The following is a 19,399-nucleotide window of genomic DNA, read 5'->3' as shown; positions in this document are numbered from 1 at the left end:
ATCTTGAGTAGCACACAGATCGTGTCATAACAGGCTTTGCGTGTGTGGTAACATTACGTCATTAGGCCCTGTACATAATTCTAGAGATTGCTGTATCACGTAGACTTATACAAAACTTATGAAAACTGCAGACCTACACAATTGCACATCTGCCTGGTCCCATATAAGTCATATCGAAAAGCAAATGCAAATTTCATGAGAACTGCAGAATTACAAAAATGTACATCTGTCTGGTCCTATACCTAATAAGATACGATCATACATAGATATTTTATGGGATCTGCAGGGTTATACACAGCACATCAGTCTGATGATATATAAAATCTACCGAGAGTATATACAAATTTTAAGAACATTACATGGTTTCAAAGTGCATATATAAAAATATAAAAAAACACGCCTTGCGTATGAGTGCAGATTTTTCCGGTCATATCAAATGCACATCTGCCTGGTTACATATAAAACATACCTTGTGTAACTCAGCAGTTCCAGAAAATTTTCATTTCTTTTTGGTATGTGAGATCATTCATGGCTACTTCATAATTCTCAATAAGATTATTGGTTATTGAATCTGCTGTTTCGGATTCATGACAAAAGTTTGAATTTACATTTTCGCTTTGGTTATTTGTGATTACATTTGACTTGGCTATCGCTTATTGGTATCTGTCCACCAGTTCGTCAGTACTACTGTGAGACTGAACTCTTTAGTATTGGGACAAGCACAAAGTACCGTTATCCAAAATGGCGGCCATGACATCATCTGATGACGTCATCCAAGATAGCGGCATTAGGTGGGAAGTTTGAATTTTGGAGGGAAGATACGCCAATTAGGCTACCTCCACTAACCTAGCCCCCTCACCCAGAAAATGGTGGGAAGCTCAAATTCCTGCAGGATAATGCAGCCTCTACTAACATAAGAAAAATGGCGGGTAAGAATGGGCAGTTGGGCTACCTCCACTAACCCAAGCCATCCGACCACCACCTCTCCCTATGAATTGGTGGGAAGTTCAAATTCCATCAGGACAATGCAACACACCACAGCTACCTGTACTAACCTAAGAAAACGGCGGGAAAATAGGTTACTTGGGCTACCTCCACTAACAGGCAGTACAGCCTTCCAGTGTGGTCGCCAAGGGTTCCAGAGTCCAACTGACCTAGTACACAGTACCACTGCCAGAAGGCACTGTCATCCATTACATGACAAATCCAAGATGGTGGGGGAAAATGGCAGGAAACAGCATGATCGCCATGGGATCTGTAGTCCAACTGACCTAATACACAGTACTGCCACCGGAGGGCACTGTTGTCTGTTCTGTGATGTAATCCAATATGGCAGAGGGAAATGGGGCAGACAGTGTCTCCACCAAGAGATCTAGAGTCCAACTGACCTAGTACGCAGTACAGCCACGAGGGGGCACTTTTGTCCATTCTGTCATGTAATCCAAGATGGCAGTCTGGGGTGAGGGGAAATGGTGGGAAACAATGTGTTCACCACAAGGTCTGGAGTCCAACTGTCCTAGTACACAGTACCGCCACCTGTGCACACTGTCGTCCATTCTGTGACATAACCCAAAATGGCTGTCTGGAGGGGAAGATTATCCAGTCTGTGCTGGGCTGCTGGAGAGAGTAAGGAAAGAGGTGTGCTTTATTTGTTTTGCAACGATTTATTTAGGGAAGGATTTTGAGGTATAGTATATTTATCACATTGATACAAAACACACACTCTGACACACTTGGGGACACAACACACAGCCTACAGACCTGTAAACTACTTTTCAATTACCGAAATAATGCACTACTGACATGGAAACAACTCCTAATTTACCTAAATAATTTCAGCACACATAAAACAGACATGTAAACTCCTCCTAAATAATGCGGTACATTGATGTGCAGACACAGTATCAACTCGTAAACTGTCCAAATAATGAATAGCACAGCCTACAGACCAGCTCACAAAATGATGCAACAGACACGCAAACAATGTGCACAAGCACCGCCTGCCACCCCCTTGTCCACAGGACCGCACAAGAGGCTACTGGCAGCCCTGGTGAAGTGACATGGCCGTCAGCTGCGAAGCCACACACAGGTACCTATTTGGGCCCTCAACCATGAGGCAGGGGCATCCCTTTCATACTTGACACCTGAGAAATTCGTCTTAAAATGCGTGATCACCTAGGCACTGTGCTGATGCGCCCGGACTGGAGACCTATTTGCAGAGTGCAGACACTCCAGGGGCACACGTATGTCGAGGACACCGCCGGGTGCAAGCCAGCTTAAGCCGTTTAGATCACTCCATTACTGCCTACAGCGACCAGGCGAAAGTTGGGTCTATTTTCGGGTATACAGTTAGAGTTCTTTGAATGTTATACTGATGTCACAGAACTCCAAGGCGCACTCACGCCGGTCCCATATGTGAGACGCCTCTGGACAGCACGTGTGTCTACCATTGATGACGCGATACCTGCGGATACTGATGTCACAGAATAGCACAGGGGGCATTGTTCCTAATGGGGCATGCCAGCTACGTCTGGCCATGGATGTGTACCCAGCATGGCTGACGCATTGCGCGAAATGTTCATTCTGCTATCCTGATATCTATATACATCTCAGACACATTAAATGTCCTCACCGCTAAAAGCCTTTCCACGCTTCCGAAAACAGCGTTAATCATAAAAGCATTCTTGTTGTTTGGAGAGAGAGCATTCTGTAAGCACAGACACGGGAAAGCAGATCAATTACGCAAACAGAATTTGAAGCACTGTCTTACAGAAGAGAAAAAAATGGCCGGAATTTTCGGTATCCTACAGCTACACATCTGGAGATGTACTAATGCGACGTTGGCGGATGAGTGACAGCATCCCTGCCAGAGACGGATGGTATGCTTCAACTTGTCTTTGAACACTTTCTTTCCCAGAACCTTCTGTACATACCTTTCCCTCATCTTGTTAGAATCAGTTTGTGGACGCTCCTACGTCCCAGCACAAAGGAGGTCTTGTGAATGAATAGAGCATTGTGATTGTATTTTGTACAGATCACCATATTGCATCGACAATTAAACACTACAACATACCGTATATATAGTCAAATACTAAAAGCCTCTTACTGAATTACATTGCTCTCCCACTGCGGACTGGAGATTGCATATTATAGTGTGAAAGAGATCTCCAACCCAACATTATGTCACTGCGTACCGTGTCGATGTAGTAAACATACAATTCGTATCCTGCGCTATACAAAATCAATCCTTTTACATTATTGGTACATATACCACGGAGACAGACAGCACCGTATATACTCCTCACAGCACTAGATATTTTCCCGCAGCCGCCCATCACAAGTCATCCACCCCCAATGTGTGACCAGAGCACCCTCAGTGGACCGAAGTCACTCTCAAAACTCTTCTACAAATTTGGGCTCGTTTCCCCCTTGACATAAACGTGTTACTGTTTCTGGTCCAGACCTGCATGCGTTTGTTTTTCTACACCAATCTCTAGAGTCTGGAATTACAAGAACAGGTATTTCTGCGTGGTTTGCAATAATATTATACCATTTTCGCGGTACTTCTCGATATCAAGCACACTACAGTATCCTACCGATCGCTCATGCAACACAATTTGGAAGATGTAGACTTCACATTATTTCTCTACAAACCCGAAACTTTACCGATCTGGAGCGTGCTGTAGACCACTGAGTAACTGAGCAACTTATCCCGTCTGCGAAGACCTTTCGTGAGAAGTCGAAAAAAATAGAGGAAACTGATTTTTCGGACATAAATACCGATGTCCGTGATGTAACAGATTCCAAATCATCCCTATAATTTACAAAGTCAGCTAATGTGTTTCTCATGTCTAGAGAACCAGCAAACGTGTCTTCCATCTACTAGATGCATACACCACAATCAATGTTCCCTCAACTAAATAAAGGCGTGAAATGTGTATAAGCAGTCAACCGAACAATGTACATGGGAGGGAATAACGGTCCAGCGCAAACACACTTCCATTTTCCATTTTCTCAATTTTCCACACGATCATGAAGGCTATCCAACACATACTAAGTATTAGTTCGCTATTCAGTCGTCTAGAGGACAACACGGTTAAGTCATATACATTCCTACACTTCAACAGCCCTCTCCATTCGGGCAGACACTCCGTTAACGAGAAACGTGAATCATTCCCATCACCTGAGTGGCATGCCAAGCACACATAGGCAGAATCTTCCTAGAAAACCGGTCACATATGTGTTTTATCATTGTACTTACAGTTAAATGTTACAATCACGGTCGCAATTGAACGACATTAGACGATGAGCAAAGTAGCGTAAATACACCCTGCTGACGGCTGTGGCTCTGGAAATAGAAATATCTGTACTATTCTTATGGCTTGACATATTCTTCCCTCTGCTATCACAATATTCCTCAGTTATCTCCTTTGCACATGTCGGAACACAAACACGTACTTTATAAGCCTGATGCTCAAGGTGAACCTGTCACACATCCCCTACTACTAGTAAGTATCATACTTGGCCAATAAATGATTCCAGACAATACAAAATAATACTGAGAGAAAATCAGCGATGGGAGGACATGTATCATAAGTTTTTCTTGTGGGTGTTACCACTGTGTCTTAGAAAGGGGTGTAACCGGCCAGATGTTAAAATACCCAATTGCAACAACTGCTGTATGTTACTATCATATGCGGTCTTGGTTCTACAGGTGCACACAAGTATCCATGTTATAAGCTATACTGCCTTTATAAATCGAAGTATGGCATTACCTCCAAATGAATTGGTTTTTCTGGACAGATACCTAGATGGTGATCGTAGGAGTGTGTATTATCAGACCAGCAGTCTGGTTACATGTAGCCCACGATGCAACCTCATGATAAAATAGCTGAATTTTGAAAATGATTCGGCTAAGGAACTTTGTATGAAACCGCTATTTGCAACTCCCTCACGCCGCTAGATATTCCTCCCGTATGTGTAACTTATTCTGTCTCGATACCATGTCAGAGGTTCTGCGAAATATCCACTGAGTTATAGGCGATGACTGATTGAGAAGGATCGCAAACAGTAGTAGATGGTGCACTCACTGAGGTCTTAAGAAATGTACACTAGCTTTTCAGATCTCTAGTGTTATGCTATCCGCTAGAAATGATGTCTACGATTTGGAATCAAGTTCTTCCATTCAACCACATACCTGCATTGGATCATGGCTACAAGTGGCACTCTCATATCTCAAAATGGGTCACCTTTGTCGAACCTATCTGCTACAGTAAAATTCCAACGTCGTTTTAGTCAGTCCCTAAGAATCCTGGAACTGCTCCCACTTCTGCAGCTTTGGACATGTGATCGTTCCAATTTAAGCCAGAACTGAGCAGAAGTCAGAGAAAGCCATATCCAGCACCTTCTGCAACCCATATAGAAACAGAAAAACCTGAGTTAGTGCAACAGGACCGTGTTTTGACTATTCGGTGGAAATGCGCGCATTGTGGTGTGCCACGAAACTAGATACATATACTACAGTCCGAGGCAGATCCACGTCCATTCCCATCTATCAGCCCAGCAGGCTATTATCGTTACTCCCTACCATCCAACAAAGAAAAATTGTGAACTATAAAATCTCCATTAATTTTGTCCGATGTAGAACTCACCTAGGTGCTGTTGCTGGTGCGATGACGTATAGCTGCAATGTTGTTTTGGCACAGAGAGAGGGTTCTTGTGATGCTTCCAAGAATAGCATTCCTCCTAGCAATCCTAACGGGACACCCCATCCATCACTGAATTTACCTGTCAAACTGCTGCTGCTGCCAGTGCGGCATAATCATATTAAATATACAGCTTTTGATCCACTGCAGAGGACAGTTTAAGGTTCCATCAGCTTTACCTTAGGAGGATGATCGTATCCCACGGACTATACTGTAAATCACAAGGGACGCTCCCTGTGGTCCTGTCTTGTTGTTTGAAACACTATTTTTTCTCCTGTAACATGTTTTTAACACTGCCATGCATTTTGTTTTTCTTCCACGACTTCAAGGTCTGTGTCAGATTCTAAAGTCACATTAAGACATTCTGATCCACGACCTCTTGCAGAAAACTAGATGTTGCATAATGATAATCATATTGTTACTACGGCTACCATAACACGCCACAAACACTGGATGGTTTTAAATAAAAGAGAGTTACAAAATAAGCAAATTGGGGGAGTTTCACGATGTTGTGGATGGTTTCCAAACTACAGTCAAAAAGTGATTCACGAGTTCTACATTTAAACTCATCTGTAATAGTCATGAAGTAGCTGATGACTCTATGTTCCGTTTCAACTGATTCATCATAATTGCAGTCATGTATGCAATCACTTTCGGTGCTATTTACCCCAAAAGTTGTTATCCATCCACCAAAACTCTTTCTCCAACTCAAACAAGCGATGTCAGTCAATCATTATGTTGTAACCAACAGGGTGCCAGTGCATGGAAGGGATGGAAAAGACACCATTGATGTACTCTAATAATAAGCATCACAGTTGATAGTATGAACAATTTTACAGTAATTTCAACACTGACCAATGATGCGACTGCATGTTTCCCAGCTTCAGTATGATAGCTAAACGACCTCTTCTCCACTTTGGGAATATCATTGCGAACGTGGATAGATGACTGTGCACTACATCCATGCTTTGTTAATTCTCAAACATGTACACCATCGAAGCATATCACACAGTGCTCTACATATTTCTAACACCTCAAGCATAGTGCTTAATTTATGATCTATCACTATGTTTACGGGAGTCACAGAGCATTCTTGCTCTCTTGGGATAAAATTAGAGAGTGAAAGACCCTCCTCACACTGTCATTGACCAACCTGCCCTGCAGCACCATTACCGATTTAATCTGCAACCGACCAGAATTATGCTGCTACAATCCACGTCTCATGAATGAGTGGAGCTTGCTGAGTCCTCACCCATCCAAGGGCACAAGATTTCTCTAGATGTGGCCATATCGAGGACATTAGCACTCCTTATCGATGTATAGTAACAGGTTTCAAAGTGCCGTCATGTAATAGCTGACAGTTAAGTAGAACGAGAAACGGGTGATTTTTATGAGTGATGGAGCTTCAGATGGATGGAATTCGATGCATTTTTACGTAAATCAATCAAGCTATCAACTCTAAAGGATTGTTCTAGTCTAGGATCAGTACTTGAAAGGTATTGGTAAGAGAGAACATAAACACACACAGTCCTAAGGCTACAACTTTCTGCACTTAAAATGAGCTATAATATTAGATCGCTTGCGTTTCCAACCTATCAGTCGTATGGAATGTAGCGCTGTTAATATTCCAGTGTAAGAAATATATTTCAAGCAGATGACATACATCCTTCTTCCCAGTTTCTCTACGATAAACTTATGTTATTGAACCGTAAAATGAAAAAACTACTTCCTTAAAACATTGGCTCTGTGTGATACAAGTACAATACAGCTTTGCAGAGACGTATAGCGCCCACTGTTCACATCTGATCGGGGTTCAGAAATTGTACTATGCCGGCATCAGTCCTATATAAAATGTCTACTGTCTTCTTGTGAACGTTAACGGTAAACCTGTCGGTCACACACACATATGTAGATATATATATAATAAACCGTTCCCTCAAAATAAAGGGGGTGTACATCAAGACCGGGAACACTTTCAACTATTTATTGAACAAGAACTAAACATTGTACAGATGTCATACATATTGCATTTTGAAGAGAAACCCTGAATTTATATTTTTATTTTTATTTTTTTTTAACAAACATTCAATATGCAAACCGTGAGTGACCTGGCAGACGTCAATATGGTAATCAAACTCTTGCCATACCCATCCCAGCATGGGATCGTCAACTGTGGCAATCGCTTCTCGTAATCTCTTCCGTAGGTCTGCTACATCACCTGGTAGAGGCGGCACAAACACCAGATCCTTAATGTGCCCCCCACAGAAAAAAGTCACATGGAGTGAGATCTATTGATCGGAGAGGCTATTTTATGAAACAGCTGTCCCCTTCTGTTGCAAGGCCAATCCATCGATGCGGCAGCTCCTTATCCACGAACTTCGCGATGAAAATAGGGTTGAGACCCATCCTGCTGAAAGATGAACAGAGAGTCTGATTGCATTCAAGGCATCAGCCATTGCTGCAATATGGCCAATTAGGAATATCCTGTGACAGTGCTCTCAGTGAAGAAGAATGGCCCATACAGTTTTCGATGTGACGAGGCACAAAAAACATTTACCTTTGGTGAACCATGCTCAGATTCAATGCATTTGGTGAATTCTTACCATACTTGGTTCTAAACATCCATTGAACAGCTGGAGCACACTTGGTTTTGTTGAACTCCAACACGCAGAAAGCTCGCTCCTCACCTAAACTCGCCATGTTTGCGACTAGTGCTGACTATTGGCAAATTACCAAACTACGCTGTGATGGTATACAGGAGAAAAAAAGAAGAAAAAAAAACTTTCAGGGGTTCTCTGCAACATGATATATGTATGATATCTCTACAGTGTTTGGTTAGTGTGCAATAAATAATTGAAAGTGTTTCTAGACTTTATGTACACCCTGTATTTCTCTCCTCCGTGTTACCACAGATTACGTGTCACTGATCTCATTTGTACTAAACTGCAGTACACACAAGCTGCCTATTTGCTTCCACCACCTTTAATGGAATGTGTAAGTTCTAATAAATGTACACCAACATGCAGTCTTCTTTACTTGTTGTCCCTTGTGCAGAAAACAGCACGTAGGTCGTGGATCTGTTATCGTGAGGCTGTAAGAAACTCTTAGTGAGGAACTGTTATTTTAGAAATAATTAAATTTCCAATCAGTTTTTTTAATACAGGATGCCACTCGCTTTTTACTGGCAGAACACGAGAAACTGCACAATTACATTCCACTTTAGAGACACAAATGATTTCCATTCTTCAACAAATTAATGAACTGCATATTTCCATAGTTAATATCATACTGTTCTTAACTATATGTTCAAATAATCTACATTGCTAATAAAGTCTTAAGTAACACCGACCGTGGCAGACAACATCTCTGTCCTTTAGCCTTCCCGACCAGCTCCGATGTTAGAGCCCGCCATTCGAGTTAAGCACGATCTGATCGCCGAAGTGCTTCATCTGCCTTTTCATTTAGCAGTTGTTTATTACTCTTCTAGTTGTTAGTAGCTGTGAAATAATGAAATGATAGCATTCTATTGAGAGATGTGTGAAATATGAAATGCAAGTAAATACACTGTTTAGTTTGTTTAATAATAATAACTGGAGATTACCATTTCCCATTCTATAATCTGATCATGATTGGAAAGAAAGCCATGTACTGATTGAAACTTTTCTTAAACTAATTCATTTATTGCCTACAGGTGCCTATATTTTGACTGGGACATGGTTCTGTTCAACATCCTGTAACTTGTAAAATGGTTTCCCAATCAAAAAATTATGTTGTAGGTATTATCTATATGCTTCAGAACGCAAATTATTTGAGGGGTGGGATAACCACGTTTTTATCGGTCTTGAGCAGAACCTCCCCTTAACTCCTATGGGTTTCATTATATCGTAACTTGCACCTTCTGAGTTTCCAGTTAAAATAATATGATATTTGCAGGAAAGACATATCTGAGCTGCTAACAGTCTAACAATGAAACAACATTTTTAGCCTCCATCATCCATGTTATAGCAGATTTAATAGCAAAAAATTATTGAATTCGATGATATTGATAAACCAAGGTAAGAGCTCACTTTTACAGTTAGTCATTCAATGAAGCAGGCTGCCCCTTATACAATGAAAACTTGTTAAGTGCAAGGGAAACACATATGGGGATTTAGCTTCTTTGACAAACACATGTTTAAATCTATGAGGTTTATATGCCACGCCATAAGTTTCTCCTTGAATGGGACATGCTCCAAGATGAAATCATGGGTGATCCCCACTTCTTTAAGATCTTCCTCCACCTCTGTGAACCAGGGAAATTTTGTTTTCTTCTCATGAAAGTAGGTGATCATACGATTGGTGAGGCTTTGAGGGCTTATTCGGGTCATATGCCCATAAAACATATATCCTTCTTTTCCGGATGGTATTGGTTATCTTCTCTATGTGGGAATACAGTTCATGATTATGACATCTTCTTTATTCCCCATTCTCTTTGAAGGGACCTAAGATCTTTCTCAAAATGTTCCTTTCCTTAGCCTCCAGTTGTCCGATTAGTCCTTTGTTCATTACTAGCCATTCAGAAGCGTACAATACCTCCAGACGGATAACACTGCAGTAATGCTTTAACTTTGCATTGAATGATACCGATCTTTTGTTGTAGATGTTTTTGGTTAAATGGAATGCCATTTCCATTTTGTTCATGCACGGTATGAAGACTTCTTTCTCTGATAAGTTGGGTGCTATCTATTCTCCGAGGTATTTAAACTTTTCAACTCTCTTAATTTTGCCTTGGCCCACCACAAGTTCCCTTGGTGGTGAATTTATGTCAATTATAAACTATGTTTTCTCAAATGAAATTTAGAGGCCATCTTCTGTGCTTGTACATTAAGCTCATTAATCTGTCTCTTAGCTGTTTCCATGGAATCAGAAAAAATTGCAATATCATCTGCAAAATAGAGACAATTGATTTCAAGATTTTGTTTCTTGTAACCCAGCCTGACACCATATTTAATTTCTTGGTTTTCCAGTTATTTGCGCCACTCATGAATAACCTTCTCAAGGGCACAGTTCAAGAGCACAGGTGAGAGCCCACCTCTTTGCCTCACTCCACTCTTTATTTAAAAAGCTTCTGATGTTTTTCCTGTAATATATATATCCCCTGGCATATTATAATCTTGTTTTGCTTCCTTTTGAATTTGCTTAAAGGTGTAACGTCCTTTTTACATCTACATCCATATTCTGCAAATCACTGGAAGTTGTATGGCAGAGGTACCAGTTGTTAAGGCTCCTTCCTGTTCCATTCACATATTGAGTGTGAGAAGAATGATTACATAAATTCCATGTGTGTGCTGCATTGAATCTAATCTTGTCCCATTAATACCTACAGCAGGAAACAGGGAGTTGTAGTATGTTCATAGACTCATCATTTAAAGATGATCCTTAAAGCTTGTCTAAGTAGTTTTCTCAGTATAATTTGCCTGTATCAAGTGTCTGCTAGTTCAGAGTCTTCAGCATTTCTGTGACACACTCCCGTGGGTCTGATAATCCTGTTACCATTTGTAGTTCTCTATATATGTTCAATATCCCATTATTCCTATCTGGTATGTGTTCCTCACATTTGAGCAATATTCTAGGATGGTTTGCATAAGTAATTTGTAAACAATGTTTTTTGTAGAATGACTATATTTCCTTAGTATGGTATTCTACACAATAAATTAAAGTCTGCCACCTGCTTTACCTGCAACTCAGTCTATGTGACCATTCCATTTCATATCCCTACAAACAGTTACATATAGGTATTTGTGTGAACTGACCAACTCCAGTTATGATTCATTGATACTGCAGTCATAGGAAACTGTATGTTTTTTGTTTTGTGAAGTGCACAATTTTAAATTTTTGAACTTTTTAAAACAGATCACCAGTCTTGGTAATACTTTGAATATTTGTGTTACACTTATTATTGTAGATAACTGCATTATTATTTATATTCCCTCAAGGTCATTAATGTACAACATGAACAGCAAGGAACCCAACAAACTTCAATGGAGCATATCTGAAGTTACTTCTAACTCTGTCAATGACTCTTCATCCAAGATAAAATGCTGTGTCCTCCCTACTACGAAATCGTTAACTCATTCACAAATTTCATTTGATGCCCCATATGATCATAGATAATAAGCATTGGTGTGGTACTGAGTGAAATACTTTTTGGAAATCGAGAAATGCTGCATCTACCTGACTGACTTGGTCCATAGCTTTTAGGACATCATATGAGAAAAGTGAAAGCTACACTTCACAGTATTGAAGTTTTCTGATACCGTGGCAGTTGGTATGAAAGAGTTTGTTCTGTTCAGGATACCTCATTACACTTGATCTCAGAATATGTTCTCAGATTCTGTATCAAATAGATATCAAGGGTATTGGATTGCAGTTTTGTGGCTCACTTCTGCTATCCTGCTTGTGGATGGAAGTGACCTGTGCTTCTGACTGCTGGTCAGAGTTTTGTGTTTGATGGGTCTACAGTAGATTATGCTTAAAAGAGGAGCTAAATCTGGCATAAATTCATTATAGATTCTGTTAGTGATTCCATTGGGCCCTGGAGCTCTGTACACTATTAGTGATTTCAGTTATGTCTCAACTCCACTGACACATTTTTCCATGAAACCATTGATCTTGTCTACCGTGGGATAAACACATTAACAGTTAGGGCTGTTACATTTGAAATAATAAAGAGGTTACTTACTTTCTTCCCATATGCCGTATTTTCATTTGACTGCTATTTATAGTTTGCTCAATATATAAATCCTTCTGCTTGTTTTTTGTTGCTACAAATGCCACATGTCACTTATACAAGTTTTTACATGGACATTCTCAAACAAGTCAGGTTTATTTCTTGATGTTAGATCCAAAATGTTTACAGCGTGAGTAGGATTTTGAATAATGTGTTCTAGCTAGTTATCAGAGAATTCATTTAGTACAGTTTTGCGAGATGAATGTGATGGTTTCACATTGGATAATAGTATGTGGAAGCACTAAGTTCTATCTTTCAGCATTGAACTTGAGAATAAGTTATCTCTCATTAAGAAGTCGTCATAAGGTTGTTTTGTGAGCATGTTTTGAATATCTGTCTTGAGCTCTTGTCCAAATAACAGTGTTTATAAAGCACTGAATTTGATTATCCGAAAGGAACTAAGTTTATTTAATGTTTTCTAGTCTCTAATTTTCCGTTTTACAACTGTAATTTGGCTAGTGCGTCAGGATGAATTTGGTTGTATAGTTCCATTAACAATACACTCATAGATTTGGTTGTCAACAATGCCTTCTCTTATGATGATAATCTCCTGTATTTGCATTATGTCAGTTTTTCTCTCTGTGTGATCTTTATTCTCGTTATTTTCTTTGTTGGTGTGTAATTAGTCCCAACCAACATATCCAGCATTTTCCTTTGTATCATCTCTAGAAGGCTTTCTATATGTAATTCTTGTTTGTGTGCTACACGGATATACATCTGGTGAATTACTCCCTCTTGGATCCTAATAGTAACTCCACACTTGCTTATTTAAGTTTTGTCTAGAATATTGTTCCCAACTATCACAACAAAGTCCATGGTGTCCTCATAAACCACATAAATATCTGTTGTAGCCTTCATATGGTTAACCTCACCAGTTGGCATACCTGTAAAGTATCCTTGAGGAGAAACAAAGTTTATCCCAAATGATGTGGAGCTGTATTTGTATTGAGTAATGCTGGAGCATCCATTGCCTCATAAACAACATGTTGTTGTAAATTGACTGTCTCTGTCAATTAGGGCCTTCACTTTTCAGTTACATACTCTGACATTTTTACATGTACTTTTTCTTAACGGTGTGTGCATTCATTTTCATTATTCTTCTCTTTTGTGCATTCTTACAAGTTTTGGGTGAACTTCTTGCAATTAAGCATCTCTTACCCTTGCTTTTGACCTGTGGCTGCTGGCACTGTAGTTGAAATTCTTCGTATTTGTATCCGACTTGTACTTTTAGTTATTCCATTATTTATGTCTATAGCATCTTCGGTGGTGGAGATTCCAAAATGTGTATTGCTGAAACTTCTGTTATTTCTTATTGGCAAAGACTTCTTAGTGTTTAGTAATGCCTCATTTTTTCTTTAAATTTTTCATATTTGTGGTGCCATAAAATAGAAATATATGAATGTCCAAAAGAACAGACCCGACACATTCATATATGTAATTTGATATTCCTAGCTGGGCAATAAATTCACCTTCCTCAGTACAGAGACCGAGCGAGATGGCGCAGTGGGTGTGCAGCATAGTGGGCTCACGTTTGGGAGGACAACGGTACAAACCCGCGTCCAGCCATCCAGGTTTAGGTTTTCCTTTATTTCCGTAAATTGCTTCAGGGAAATGCCAGGATGGTTCCTTTGATAAGGCATGACTGATTTCCTTCCCCAGCCTTCCCTAATTTGAGCTTGTGCTCCATCTCTACTGACCTTGTTGTCGATGGGATATTAAACATTAATCTCCTCCTTCAGTGCGGATGCACGGATACATCCAACCTCCTGTAGGAATCTTGGAAGAGAGAATATGGAGGAAATGGACAGGGGCTATGGATAATTGGTACTTGATGAGGGTGTGGATCAGCCATGATGTGAGCTGAGATAGACGGTGCAGTTGCGATAACACAGTGTCCTGGATGGCACAGTGGTTACCACACCTGCAGGTTCCACATAATGTCCCAACACAGCTGACAGCAGTGATCCCTCCCATTTCGTTTCTTCCCCTCTCCACCTTCAGTTTGCACATAAAATAGAAGATTTGCCTGAGTGATCCTTTGTACTGTTTGTTACACACTAGAATAGTTAACCGTCATTAATATCTCTTTCATTATGATAAAATATTATTGAAAAGACTATTGCCATTTCTTCTTCTACCAAGTCAGTCAATCTCTGCAGCTCTTGTTTCTATGTCAAGTTCTGTTTGCAAAGCTTACAATGTAACACCCTTCTTGCCCTTAATGAAAAGCTTAGCCAATTTTCTTTTTTTTTTTTTTGCATAAGTAAGCCTTGCAGCTTGTTCCAACCCATTTAAACCAGTGTTCTCTAGAAGTCCAAGATATTTATCGCTGTGATATCCCTTTGGATTGAATTGGTTTCTTCATTATCATCCTCTTCACATCCTATGTTGTCAATTTTCAAAGCGAGTTTGTCAATGCTGAGTTAAAAAAAGAAATCGTAACCAATACCAGTAATTATTTCTTTTTTCGCCCCACACTATATACTGATACATAATTTACAGTTTTCTACCCTGCATCTGAAAATTACACTTGAATAAATTGCTTTTTGGTATATTAATGCAGCCACTTTTTTCTGGATTGGGATATACAATACTTGTGCGGGAAGCATTGATATGGGTTGTCTAGCATTATGGTGAATATGTAGTCATAAATGTTTATTCAAGAGAAACATTCTTATCACCTGGTGCCATACTTACAGTGGCCCAGGAACTGGTTGTGACTTGTAGGTAGCAGCTGGCGGCAGGCAGTGACCTTGCTGAGACAAGTCATTTTGTCAGCTTTGTGCCATAAAAGAAAGTGAGGGGGTGGAGCTCTGTGAGACTGGTGGGAAGAACGCAGGCACCTAGTCAAACCCGAGACTGGCAACGGCAACCAATGCGCAACCTTGCCTCCGTAGACCCAGTTCAGTACCTGGAACCGTCAAGACTGATGCATCAGGGAGAGATAAGCAGTTTCAGTTGCTTCTTGATGCTGCTCAATGAGTCCGGAACAGCTTTGCTTTACATTTGACGCATGCGGAGACTGTCTGGTCGAATTCATAACGCTGAAGGAATGGTGCTCACGCCTGGGCTGTAAGCTTTTATAGTCTCTCTCTAGCTGGTGTTATGGCAAGAGACAGGCTCCAATCAAAAATTCAATTGTGGAAACACCATGTTTTCAACACTACCACTGACAGTCACACAGGGTGCAGTGACAGCACTGTTGCAGTGCCCGCTGGCTGGCCCATATATCTCTTGGCTGCTTGTGAGGTTCTCCCTGAAGCTAATGCCACAACATTAGCTTCAAGTTTGCCATATTTTGATTAAAAGTAATGCCAGACAATTTTTTTCAAGTGTTTGCAGTTTATACATTCATCTGAAACTGTTCTGAAATCTACTTACTTAAAGATTTAATGATCTTAACGAGTGCAAAGGTTAGAGCATTATTTGCATTTTCTTTCTCGCCTACCATTCCCACTTCTGAATATGTTTTCAACTTGTTTCACTCTACACAGTGTTTCAAAATATCATTAATGGAACTCAAAATTAGTACACAGATGAACTCAGCATTCCACGTTATAAGATGTTTTATGTAATTGTTTCTCCTTTTCCCACAATGTTTAAAATTTCTCCTTGCATCTCACTGCTAGACTCCTAACCCACATTAAAAAATGAATCCACATTGTAGATCCAAAATCCAGATAATCACACATTGCTATATTATTGGAGATAAATCTGCTGTCAGAATAGTTCACTGCATATGTCATATAGATGGCTAAAACTATGACTACTCATTCAGTGTGAGTACTCAGTTACCTTTCTCACTTTTAAGGTTATCATCTTTTTAAAATTTTTGTCACCTTTTTTGCTCTTTAATGAGGAAGAAAATAAAGTTATTTATTTTTGTTTCCAAGTTTCTGTATTTAACTTCATTCATTTATCTTTTGGAATGCTCCCACACTGAAAGTAGTTAAAATCTTACCTGAAACACTTTTGAATTTGAAATAGGTTGTTCCTTTTTGAGTTTTTGAATGTTTTGTTTTTTAAAATATTTTGCACAACTGTTATTAGCAACAAAGGGTTCAAATGACTCTGAGCACTATGGGGCTTAACAGCTGAGGTCATCAGTCCCCTAGAACTTAGAACTATGTAAACCTAACTAACCTAAGGACATCACACACATCCATGCCCGAGGCAGGATTCGAACCTGCGACCGTAGCAGTCGCGCAGTTCCAGACAGAAGCACTCAGAACCGCTCGGCCACTCCAGCTGGCCTATTAGCAACAAATATTCCTCTATTACAACTGCTTCTGTTTTAGCTCCAGATTCTAATGTTGTTGGAGTAACAAGACTGCTCTGATATTCTGTTGAATTTTGAAAATAAACTTTTCAAGATGATAAAATGCAAAAATCGAGGTGGCTGACTTGAAACAACAGTTTGGAAACTAAATTCTCTCCTTGAGGGAAAAGAATTAGTGAATGTGAACTATTTTGCTGTGTGTTGATTTTGAAGCAAAAAGTTTTCAGTGGTTTTAACTACAATTAAACGTGTATAACATCAGTTACATTTATAATCCGTTCATCATAAGAATAAACCTAACATAAACATTGCATTATGTATTCTGCACTGGCCGGTCAGCTGGTACAGCTAGCATATAGTGACTGAGCTGCAGTACACACATAAAAAGAAACGAGCAGAGGAGCGATACAGCTTTGAATGTCATTTAATTTATCTGCAGAATAAAATAATACACTGCAAATCTCCCACAATATGCCCCTTATACCACTAGAGGAAAGCCGCAACACATTATCATTTTTAGCTAACGTAAGCTAAAGGCACCAGTAGTTGACACCTTAAGAAATGAAACTACTTTAATTTGATATTTATGAATACAAGTGGATGTTGGGCACAAACACAATTAACCTTTAGGTTCTTTGATCTTTTGCGATTTGATATTTATTATAATTCACTAAGTGAAGGTACATTAAATGGTAAATAAAAATTATAACAAAAGTATAAGTGCAGTCATCAGTAGTTGACACTAGTGAGACATGAAAGTTTCAGTAGTTGACAGGAAAAATATCCAGTAGTTGACACTAAATAAATAAATTTAGTCTACACATCACAGTCAATACTGTTTTGGAATTCATATTTCAATTGTTCATTAGTGATATTTGAGAGTAGTAAAGGAAGCTTGTCAATAACCTGTGATGGACTAATAACACTAACATCATTTTCATCAACATAAAAAGCTTTTTTCTGACAGTTGCACAATTTTTGAGCCATTACTTCTATTTCACTATCCTCAAACACACACTGAACAATAAAAACATATTTGAAATATATCTTCTTTTCAGGAAAAGAAACAAGAAGAAATTCACCATTTTTATAAAATTTATTCATATTTTCTTCTTTGTTTGCTGTTTCTTTTTCTGGTATAATTATTTGATCAGAATTGTTGTCTTCCTTGCCATCAGATGTCTGCGAATCACTATCAGGGAGCATCTAATGTCATCCATACTGCTGCCTGACTCACTCCATTCTTCATCTTCAGAATCTGAGGATACTGAAATTGTTCTTTTCTTGTGTACTTTTGGCTTTCTACAATTCTCTGCTTTAGTTTGCTTCTTGAGTTTCTTAGCAATCTCAGACTGTTCTTTCTTCAGTTTTCGTGCTTCTGCTCTCTCAGCTTTTAGTCTTTCTCTTTGTAGCTTCAGTTGTTCCTTCTTATGATGGTATTCCTGCCACTGGTTGGATGTCACAACATGTGGAAGTTTTTCTCTTAATCTTCTTTTCCCTTGTTTTCTTGTATTCTGTGGCCAAAATAATGCATGTTTGAGTGGCGAGGGGATTAGTTGGTCCCCTGATTTCCTATTAATATTTCCACTAAGAGCACACTGAGGAAAATCAGACTTTTTCATTGAATTCTTGAGTGTGACACACTGGTCTGTTACATTAGTCTCCTCTCTTTCTTTATTTTGGTTGTTGCCTGCCAAGCTTTTCATGTCTTCCTATTTTTTATTTTCGATTACTTCATTATTTTGTTTTTCATGTGGATGGACATTTCCTTCCTCCACTTTTTCAGTTTGATTTGCCACACAGTTGTTTGTGTCATCAAAAGACTGGGAAAGGATAGAATTATGACAATCATTTTTAATTTCCTTCCAAAGCAAAAACAAAGACTGGTTATTTATATTTCCTTCCCACACATCACTTGAAGACTCGAAACACGACAGTTTATCTTTCCCAATGTATTTTTCTAGAACCTCTAATCCAACTCTTAAGTTTAATTTTTCAGACGTGGCAGTTCTGTGAGTGGTAAGTATAACATCATCACTCACTGATGGAATTTTTGAGTAGTCTACAGTCTCTGGATTCCATGGAACAAGTCCAGTCCTCCTGAATCCATTCTGCAGGACAGACAGTTTAATGAACTCATCCAGAGTTTGTTCCAGTAAGGGTACAAAATGGATCTTCTTCAGCACTGGTTGATCCAAATGTTCCAATCTCCACGGATGTACCTTGTTTTTCCAACTTTCCTTTAATAAATGAAAGACAGCAATATCCATAGGTTGAAGAAGATGTGTAGAATGTGGAAGCAAAGCTACGAGTATTAGCCCATGCTCATCACAAAACTTACTAGTGTGTAAGGTGAGATGTGACGCATGGCCATCAATAAACATAATGACTAGCAGTGGTATTTTCTTTCCTAGAAGGTAAGGATGGAAAACATTCGTTATAAATTCAAAGAATAATGGCCTGTCATCCAACGTGTTTCAGATTTACCTATTCCCCAATGTTTTGGTACACTCTCTGCTAGTTCCTGTCATATTCTAATGTATTTAAACACTGTCAATGGAGGTGCTAAATCACCATTTGCATTTCCAGTCAACAAAATCGTTAGACATTCTTTCTCGTCACTATTCACATGCTGGTACACATTTT

At 39.4% G+C, this 19,399-nt stretch overlaps 1 protein-coding gene across 1 annotated transcript in view; it reads right to left on the bottom strand.

Moving 5' to 3' along the window:
* The window catches only part of LOC126099482 (inverted formin-2-like), a 37,246-nt gene extending 18,787 nt beyond the window's left edge, over positions 1-18,459 (bottom strand). The window contains exon 1 of the mRNA XM_049910607.1: positions 17,991-18,459. Within this exon, the coding sequence (XP_049766564.1) occupies positions 17,991-18,459 (469 nt within the window). The remainder of the gene's footprint in view (positions 1-17,990) is intronic.
* Positions 18,460-19,399: the final 940 nt, after the last annotated feature.

The sequence above is a fragment of the Schistocerca cancellata genome, chromosome 1 (genome assembly GCF_023864275.1).
Source record: "Schistocerca cancellata isolate TAMUIC-IGC-003103 chromosome 1, iqSchCanc2.1, whole genome shotgun sequence".
Taxonomy (NCBI): Eukaryota; Metazoa; Arthropoda; class Insecta; order Orthoptera; family Acrididae; genus Schistocerca; species Schistocerca cancellata.
The sequence above is the reverse complement of the archived record's forward strand: the minus strand, read 5'-3'. Positions and strand labels throughout refer to the sequence as shown.